Source organism: Zeus faber (assembly GCF_960531495.2).
Source record: "Zeus faber genome assembly, chromosome: 7".
NCBI lineage: Eukaryota > Metazoa > Chordata > Actinopteri > Zeiformes > Zeidae > Zeus > Zeus faber.
Window position 1 is genome coordinate 4,646,576 of NC_137203.1, and position 10,000 is coordinate 4,656,575.

At 45.9% G+C, this 10,000-nt stretch overlaps 1 protein-coding gene across 1 annotated transcript in view; it reads left to right on the top strand.

The window, feature by feature from the left end:
- ksr2 (kinase suppressor of ras 2) overlaps nt 1-10,000 on the top strand; it is a gene marked incomplete at both ends in the record, with an annotated part of 115,713 nt that overhangs the window by 89,008 nt on the left and 16,705 nt on the right. The window contains 2 exons of the mRNA XM_080003549.1: nt 1,145-1,193; nt 2,553-2,914. Of these exons, the coding sequence (XP_079859675.1) occupies nt 1,145-1,193; nt 2,553-2,914 (411 nt within the window). The remainder of the gene's footprint in view (nt 1-1,144; nt 1,194-2,552; nt 2,915-10,000) is intronic.

A 10,000-nucleotide genomic window follows, 5' to 3' on the forward strand; every position in this document is an offset into this window, starting at 1 on the left:
AGAATGATAAATGAGCCCGCGCACCTGGGACCTCTAAGCCGCGTCGGGAGTGTGTCACTGCAATAAAAGGTTAACAATCCTGAATAGACGTCACTTGACCCCGGTGGGGCGGGTTGCCCAGCGCCGTGTCGGCGAGCTTCCAGAGCTGCCTTGCTCATGGAGCCGTCTGAAGAGCTGAGCCCTCAAGAACGGCATCTCCTGGAGGGAATGTTTGGCGAGGTCCACTGTACGTAATCCTTAGCCACAGCGACGACCACAGTCTCTTCTGGCCTTACGCCGTCACCCGCCAGGTGAGCTTTCTGATAGAGATCAAGTCATTGCGCCACAACTGAGGCTCATCCTTGCGTGGTGCTCCCTGGGCTTTTCTTGCTGGTATATCTAGTTTTCCTGCGTCGCCATGAGGCTCTCTCTTACTTACTCCCTGCGGAGATGCCACTTCATAACTCAGACATAGCAACATCATCCAACTTCACTTATTTACGGGTCAAAATGAACACTTTAACCTTCCTTTGCTGCGGCGCTCTAATTCCTTGTGCTCGGTTTTCCCACGCGTGACGACGTTCCTTCCATCACTTCCTCTCTCTTCCATCTTTGCTCTCCTCATCTCAGCTTTCCTCGTCGATGTTTTTCCTCCCTCTTGTCCCCCACTCGCCTCTCTGCGAACGTACTGTAAATCCGTGAGTGCGGCCCATAACCCCATGTTTCCTCTCTGGGTTTAATGAATTGAGCGTATGCCTCTCTTGCCACGCCTTGACGTGCTCCTGCCCGGGAGCGCAGCGGAGGCTCTGCCATTAATGGCGTCCTCCGCGGGTTCTTAAGGGCCTCTCCCCGTCCCCGGCACTCGGCAGGATTTACTCATTAGGGCAGAGCGAGGGCCCTGTTCTCCACATGAGTCATTTTTTTACACGGTGTCTTGCAAGTTGGTCTTTGGCCCTTGGTCTGGGATTGTTTGGCCAAGCCTAATACGCCTCAAAAAAGCCGGGGACGGGTTTCCTGCTGCATGTCGGCCAATTAGTGGGAGGTGATTTGGAGAAAGGACGCGGCGCTGTTTATCACCATGCCAGAGGGAACTCCCCGCGGAGTGGGCGACGCCACATCCCTAACCTGTTTTGTGTTCCTTAACACTTTCTCCTCTTGCTTTCAGAAATGAGGGCAACCCTTTACTTCAAATCGAGGTTGAGCCGACATCTGACGTGAGTAGTTCCTCTTTTTTTTTTTTTTCCCCCATACAATACAAACAGCATTTGCCCTGAGCCCTCAGGGTTACGGTGGATTCCTTTCTCTACTTTTCATCTCGCTCCTCAGGGGCCTCCTAGTTAGACACTGGGATTTTCGGATTTCAAGTCGCTGTCACCTCTTTATCGGCGTCCTTTTTCAAATCTCTGTTAAGTCGGTTGGAGCGACATTTCAATTCTTACGATAAACAAGAGGAAGCGATAACAGACACTTTGCCTTATCCGTCAGGTGTTCTAATTGTGTCATTGTCAGGCAGGTGATTTATGTATCAAACACGGCGGGCGGGGGAGAACGCAGCGCCGAATCCTGTCACACCAGAACCTGAATTATTTTCCGGCGGTCGTCTGTAAATAGATTTCCTCTCCTCCGCTGCGCAGTAATCAAAATCAGGTTACATGAACATGAACCGATTTGATCTCTGAGCCGTTTATGTGGCACCTTAACAGTGGCGTGTGCTACACCCGGCCCTCTGTGTCACGGAAATCATGAACTCTTTCCACGGGCGAGTCCTGCAGGTCAATTATACAGTTTGGACGGAAATATTCAAAACGATCACATTATGCAGCCGACATACGGATGGAAAGATTTTAAGATTGCCCTTCCGTCGGTAATTTCATCATTACCCCATTCCAAAACACTAATGGTTTAGTTCTTAAGATCTGGGAGGGGAACAAGTTATTATTTTTATCTCTTTCTTGCCAATCAACTGTCCAGTGCAGTGAATTGATCTTTGATGTGAGGAGACTGGATATTCTGAAATATGCAGCTTTTAATTTGAATTAATTCTAATTTAGTATTGGTGATTCTAATGACTTCCACTGATATCAAGTCTTTCATTCCCTGTTGCATGCCCATCTGCAAAAATTACCACTAGAAAGCTATTTTGCAGCACTTTTCCCCAACGTTCCCGAAGTTAAAGTCTCGTTAAATAATTCTGTTTGGAGCCGTGGTTCTCAACTCTGGTTCTCGGGACAAATGGCTTTCAGCCTGGTGTAGCAGTGTAGTACCCATTGATTCACGCATGGGACGCCAGGTGGATTCTTTGACCTACCTAGGAGGATAGAACCCAGGACTGGAGGAGCGAATCACTGCTTAAACCAGTAGTTATCTGATCCGTTCCTCAAGTCCAGCGTTAATGGACTTGTTGTTTAAGGTCTGAGTCAATCCCTTCCACCTGTCTAGAGCTAAGACCAGTACTTGGGCTCCTGAGGCCTGGAGTTGAGAACCGTTGCTTAAAAGAGATTGTATGTTTCAAACATACATGAAAGCTTGTAAATATGCAATGTGATTGGGCGACACCTCTCACTCCCTCACAGAACGAGGAGGGCAACGATGAGGACTCGGGCGACGAGTTCGAGGAGATGAACCTCTCATTGCTCTCGGCTCGCAACTTCCCTCGCAAGGCCAGCCAGACCAGCATCTTCCTGCAGGAGTGGGACATCCCCTTTGAGCAGCTGGAGATCGGCGAGATGATCGGAAAGGGCCGTTTCGGCCAGGTGTTCCACGGGCGCTGGCACGGCGAGGTGGCCATCCGCCTGATCGACATTGAGCGAGACAACGAGGACCAGCTCAGAGCCTTCAAGCGGGAGGTGATGGCCTACCGCAACACGCGCCACGAGAACGTTGTGCTCTTCATGGGAGCGTGCATGAGTCCGCCCCACCTGGCCATCATCACCAGGTAAGGCTTGAAGATGGGTGTACGGTTCAGAAGGCCAAATGCTGAGCATGCTAGATCGGCTGGGTAGTTATGTATTATTGGCATTTTCTAGCATGTTTTTCTACGGTACCCCCAACTGCAGTAGGGGGAATTCCATGCTTGCAGCCATTTTAACACCAAAAGCTGAAAAGTTGAAAAGCTCTTAGAGGAAAGGAGGTTCAGTGGTTAACACTTGTTGCATCACAGCAAAAAGGTTCAGAGTTCGAACCCGATTGGGGCCTTTGGAGTTTGCGCGTTCATCTCAGTTATTCTCCTTCCAAAATTGTACTTGACAAAAACCACTGTCCAGAAATGATTAACCAAGTCTGAAGGCCCACTCAATCTGAACTGAAACCAATGAATTGCACTCGTTAGGACGCTTTGTGAGTGAGTGACCACAGGAGGTAGAGAAAAGAACAGAGAGAGGCCATGAAAGAGAAGTTTAACTGAATTAACTAAATGGCAATAACATGCAGCTGCACTGGTGAGTCATTTTAGGTTGACTGCCAATTCATTTCCAGCTGTATCGGCTATAAAAGTGGTGGAGGAAACGGATATGATATGTGAGTTTTCGAAGCAAAACAAACAGCTAACAAGACATCCAAAGACACCAAATTGTCGACGCCCGAAGTGCAGGTGCATCGGTCATAAAAACTGGAGAAACATTTGATACGTCAAGGGGAACAGTCTCAAAATCTGCCAAAGCAGTTTGGCTCAGTTGCAAGTTGAAGGTCACCATCGGGAAGTCATCGTGCCCAATAACTGCTCTGTGTCGCCTTTTAACAGCCGTGGACTATAAGGCCATTTTACAGGACAAGTTGCAGCTTTGATGCAAATCCTGTTCCCTCATGATGTTCCCACATTCTGGAGTGAAACTGCTCAAATATACATCAGAAGACAATTAAATTCAAGAGTGGTTTCGTGAATACCTGCATATCAATAGCCAACCATGGTCTCTCTCCATCACCTCAACTGAAATTTATTGGACCTTTATGGGAGGTCCTGTAGTGAAGAGTGTTGTGGCAGTTTCGCCCACCACCCACCACCCAAGTGGCGTTTTCATGGACCTCTGGCACAGAGACACAGACAATGGCGTTATTGACACCAGTTTATTGTAGAGAGTGGGCTAGCTGGAATAAGCCCAGGAGCAGATGGAGATGTGTCATGACAAGGGCTCCTTTCCTGGGTGTGTGTGGGGATGGGGGTTTTACCTGTTGCTCCTTGGACCAACCAATGAGCAACAGGTGTACAGCCACTCTGATCCTGGGCCCCCGATTACCTAGACCCAGGACAGGTGTGGCTGCTCAAACCACGCTATCCCCACACCACAAGTGTATACCATTCCAAGAAGGATAGCAACTGTTCTGAAAGCAAAAGGTGGCCCTACTCCATATTAGGTTCTTCATGTTAACATTGTAAAGAAATTAATTAACCATGCTCACCTTGTTTAATGTGCTCATCCTTCAGTTGCCAGAGCAACTTAGACTTGACCGCTGTAGCCCGCCAAGATATGAAGGTGGATTTGTGCATCCTACTTTGTTTGTTTATTTTTATTCAAAACCGTGGAAATGGAATAAATCGAGTCAACCAAGTCATAATTGACTCCTTGATTTGAACTGCCCTCCTTAACATATACTGTATATTGCTAAGTGTTCCTGTTATTTGTCCAAGACTTTTGATGACGTCAGTGAGCCATGACTCATAATCTACCCCTCATTCTGCTTCATTATTGAAACTAGCTTGTAGTGTTGGTGAGAATGGGTTAGGTTCAAAAGCAACTCAGTTCAGCCACTTCAGAGCATCAGTTCCTTTTAAAACCCTTATAAGCCCCGCTTTCAGTAATTGCATTTAAAAATATTTGAGTAAAAACTCAAATGAAAGCGTGTTCATTTACTCTGTAATTTCACAGAAAACACTCACAAAAAAGAAAGCAGACTCTAAGCCACATAGTGTAGAATATAAGATATAAAAATATATATTTGTACATTATATAATAATTATATAATAATAAAAATATATAAAAAGTTATATAAAACGATTTTCATTGAACGATGATCTGGAGTTAACTTGTTTTTTTATGATGCTAAAATCATGTAAATGATTCTGTTGACTTTGTTAATATTGGTTGTAAATGAGGCGTGGCCTGCGGAGCTAGTTCGCTACAGACAACACTCCATGCCCCATGGGCCGGCGTATTTAAGCAGCCAATCCCTCTTGCCCTGCCTGCTTTGCTTCCTGCTTTGCTTCGTTCCCTCCACCTCCCCTGCATCCACCTGTTGGGCTCTACTTTTCTATCCAATGAAGGGATTTGAGGAATTTGTTTCCAGCTCAGTGATGGTCGGGTCACATCGCCGGCGACGGTGCGCTGGAGAGCGACAGGCTGTGATGCATTTCAAATGGGGCGCGGCTTTATCCGGCTGTAGGGGGCGGAGGGAGGATCGGCGACGAGCTGACGGCTTCACGGCAAGAAAAAAAGATGAGCAGGTTCCAGCTTTATGCAAATGAGCAGTGCAGAGCACTGGGCGACAGCCAATAGGAGGCAAGATACGCTCTCAATGGTGCTGGTGCTTGGAAAATGGACGCTTGGACCACTGCATTGTTCCTATTATTTTTTAATGAAAAACAAACCACACCAACTTTAATTTAAAAAAAAGTACACACGGCTATTTCTATCTATATAGTATTAAATATGGCAAAGGAGAGAAGTTTGAAATAAATATTTGGCGCGCCCACATCAGCCAGTGGATTTTGAGCCGACGCGCTCACTAACACCGGAGGCACAGAATCCCTGTGGCGGGCGGTGTGACCCCGGCGCTAGTGCCTGTGTTTGCTGCACAGCTCGCCAGGAGTGATGAGCCACAGAGCCAGGACGGCAAATGACGCAAGCGATGCAAAATAAATAGAGATCATTTTCAATCACATCTAAGAGTTGTCCGTCAGAAATTTGGTTGTGCGGCAATCAAATATTCTAATGTTTATTGCCTACTCCGTTATGTAAACCCAGGCTTTGTGATTTTCAGCCGGCACGCCGAAGGTTTGACAGGCAAAATGCCAAGAAAGAAAGTTGAATCGTAACGAGAAGAAAGTGAGTGTGGACTCATTTATTTTCCAATAAAGGAAAAACGAACCAGCCAAACTAACAATGGAGCCCTCTCGCACGGCAAATACATTCGTCAGCTGCTTGTTTGGTGTTTAAATGTCGTCTCGCACTGTCAACGTTAGGAAGCTAAAGGGAATACTGTGTGCATGTTAGATAAAGGAGGAGCGACAGGCCTTTTACCTCCTTCTTTGCTGCCCAGTTTTCTTAATTGGCAGCGCTAATCAAAAGAAATTTGCTCGCCTATCTCTCTGCAAATACTCAACCCTCCCCAGGCAGCCGGCTACGAAGGGAAATATGCCTCACTGCGATATGAATAAAATAAAACATTGATTTTGAGCCTTGAAATTATGTTTTGAAAACCAGAAAACAAATAGGCAATGGTCTAACTCACTACAACGTGTGGGATCACACCGGTTGTCTGCGTTGCTTTTGGACTTGTTTTTTTTTTTTTTTTATTGTATTTATTTCCAATAAAACCTGCACGGCTCATGTGCACATTCTCCCTGGTGTCACCGGGGAGAATGTGGAGACATAGCATTTACTGTGTGGTCGCGAATGACGTGGCGAGAGAGCCCGTCCCTCGGACCTCAACCTGCAGACGAGCTGCCAGAACCCGACGTGGGGTATTACTGCAAATGTCAGCGTGCAGCGTGCGGATTCATCACCCCCCCCCCCCCCCACCCCAAAGAAAAAAATCCTCCTTCTGCTGCTTATTAAACCTTCAAGGAGACTGGGACAGAAGTCTTTATTATTGTTCAATTTTCAGCCCATTTCCTCCAAGAGTGAGGAGACGAATGTAGAAATCCCAAACTGGAGTCGCCTGGAATTGACCGGTTGTGGAAGAGGAGCCTGAGCGAAGGCAGAGAACACTGACGCGCTTTATATTTTTTAATCTCCTTTGTTTGGTTGCCGGCGTCATCAGTGATCTATTTACCTGAGCGTGCAACCACGCGGAGGCATCTGACGTGTTATTGCCGTGTGTTTTCGTTTTTTGTTTTTTTTTGTTTGTTTTTTTTTGGGGGGGGGTTTTCTTTTCTTTGCCGCGATCACCCCGCCGCTCCCCCCGTCAGCAGGCGACTTTCTCACAGATTCAGGAGACTTCAATCACCTCCGTGCCGGGAAGAAAAGCCTGCCGCCATCTCCGTGTTTTGGTCGTTCGCCCCGTTGTTCGCGGGGGGGTAGCCGGGGTGATTGACGTCTCGAGATGCGACCGTGTGTCGACTGTCGAGTCCTCTGCAAAACGAAAGGTTAGAGCCTGGATGCCGACACCGGCCCGGGGGGGCGCGGAGCGCTGCTAAAAATACAGCCGGCGTCACTCGGACCGCCGGGATGAATATGCATGACTTTGCCGGCTTGGCTGGAGGTCTTTTTCTGGTCACCTGCATGGAGGCGACGCAGTCGGGGTCATCGGGGGCTTCAGGTGTGAGGCGGGGGGAGGGGGCGGGGTGGAGAGAGGTATCTATTAATATGTCTATTAATATGCCTCCCCCACCCCTAACCATCCTCCCCTGCCAAACAAACAAGCCTTCTCTTATTAAGCGAGCAGAGATGGCCCATGTGCTTCAGGTCCTCTCTCTCTCTCTCTCTCTCTCTCTCTCTCTCTCTCTCTATATATATATCTCTATATCACACATATATCACACATATATCACACATATATCTCTATATTACACACAGGCACATGAACCCACACTTCATTGTAAGTCTGGGTTTAAGATGGCAATCCATCAGAGTGGAAGTCCCAGAATTCCCATCCTTTTTTTTTTTTTTTACATCTTATTTACATACATATTAGTTTAGTTTCTTTGTCACTTGAAGTGGTCTGGGTAATTGTTGTTCTTTCTTTGTGCGTCGGACACGTCATTTACTTCTTTGAGGTTTTTTTTCCTCTTTTTGCATTCCCAGTGAGTCACGTTCCCATGAAATCTGAAAAACGTTGTGGTATTTTTGTGCGTGATCACCATTGCACAGTTTTTTCTGTTTTTCCGACGCCTCACTGGATGTTGAACACCTCTCTCAGTCGCACATTTCAGTGTTTTCGAGTGGGCGTGGTGACACATTTTTAAGGATGACTTTTTATTGTTTTGTTTTGTTTTAATCCGGCAAAGTAATGTGGACCGCGGATTTAAAATATCAATGGAAGAGTTCTACTGACATCTACCAGGTAAGAAGCTTTATAAATATACACGTAAATCGATCGTTTGGTAACTTATAAACAATAATATGATGAGGTCATAAAGTGTCTTACTGTAAATCTCAACTCCTTCGTTGTAGAACAAGACATGTGAAAAGCCACGAGATCCTTGTGACATAGCGGCTTAAACAACACCTTAGCCATTTTTGTAGGTTCTGGTATGTGTTCCACCTTAAACGTGGACCCCTGACATGTATATTGGCCTATAATCACATCACATCAAGTATTGATACCAGACCACAAAACCAGTTGCATTTGGATCTCACTTCACAAAGCCTTTTTAAATGAATCAGGGCTAACTGAATGCATTTCATCCAAGTTGCAATGTTTATTAATGTGTTTTTATGGAAGTTGTTTGGTCGTTTGTCATGTATGGATTATATGACATGTCATGTATGGATTATGCCACTTTGTCCCTATGGGGAAATTACATTTATTGCAGTAGCAGAGAGGTACTGTAGATGTATGAACAACTGGATCTTGATGTAAACCCTGGAATCCGGCATATAATATGTATTTGTTACTAGAAATTCACATTTGCATAGCACATAACATGTCACTAACGGTATGTATTAGTTTAGAGCTTTCCTTAAAAGACCTGCCATGAAAACCATCCCATCCCTTTCTGAACTATTTATTTGAATACGTTTATTGTCATCAGGCTACGTGCTTGTCTGTGTCTGAACTCCACCTTCTGAGAACACCTAATGGCAGCTCTACAGCTCTCCTAAATCCGGCTGCAGATAGGGGCAGATTCTTCGGTTACAAAATTGGGATTATTTTAGGGAAAACAAACAAAAAGTTTCTGCAGAAACTAAAATCAACAGCCAGAGTAGCAGCAATCTAACAAAAATAATGTGTGTGTGTGTGTGTGTGTGTGTGTGTGTGTGTGTGTGTGTGTGTGTGTGTGTGTGTGTGTGTGTGTGTGTGTGTGTGTGTGTGTGTGTGTGTGTGTGTGTGTGTGTGTGTGTGTGTGTGTGTGTGTGTGTGTGTGTGTGTGTGTTCAGTACTTTGCAAAGTGCCTCCTTTGATACACCTCTCCCCAGCAGCACAGGGTTCCAGTGACAGTGATACTGTTGTTGTTGGAGAATTCTCACTGTGTGATCGTTGAGGTTAATCTGCCTGCTACAGGAAAGCAAACTGAGTACTTCATAATAAAGAAAAAGATACAGAGCTGCTTCAAAACAGTGGTCTGATCAGTCTGCCCCTTTTTGTGCCAAAGAGGATTTTATACCGATGAAAGGTTGTGTGCCATTGGTCAGGTGTCATTTACAAGAAAATGCCCCTCAATCATATCCCCCCGTGTTTCTCTCATGCAGTGGTTAAACAGTCAAACTCAGGTCACAGATACAATCTTACTGTGCTTTAAAAAAAACCCACAATGCTCTGTCAAGCCCCCGGGGGAATTTTCCTTGTCCCCACACAAGGTCGGGTGAAGATTGAATGCAATCTGGTCTTTATAATACAGTATGGCATTATCTGAAAGAACCGTCTCCTCACATGAGCTCTGAGAGACTCATTAAACCCCAAGGCAATGTGTTTTACAAGCTACGTAACTATTGTCCTATAGAAAACATGTGAAACATCATCCAAAGAATCAATCATCTGCATTTTTCTCCCGCAGGGCGTGTGCGCGCATGACGAGAATGTGACACTAACAGTTGGTCGTGGACGTCACGCAACTTCTGACATCTGAAACTGTTCAATCCTTCAAACCTTTTACTAAATAAAGTTTCAAAAGAAACCAGAGCTGTCGTCACTCAACTGCTGGGAT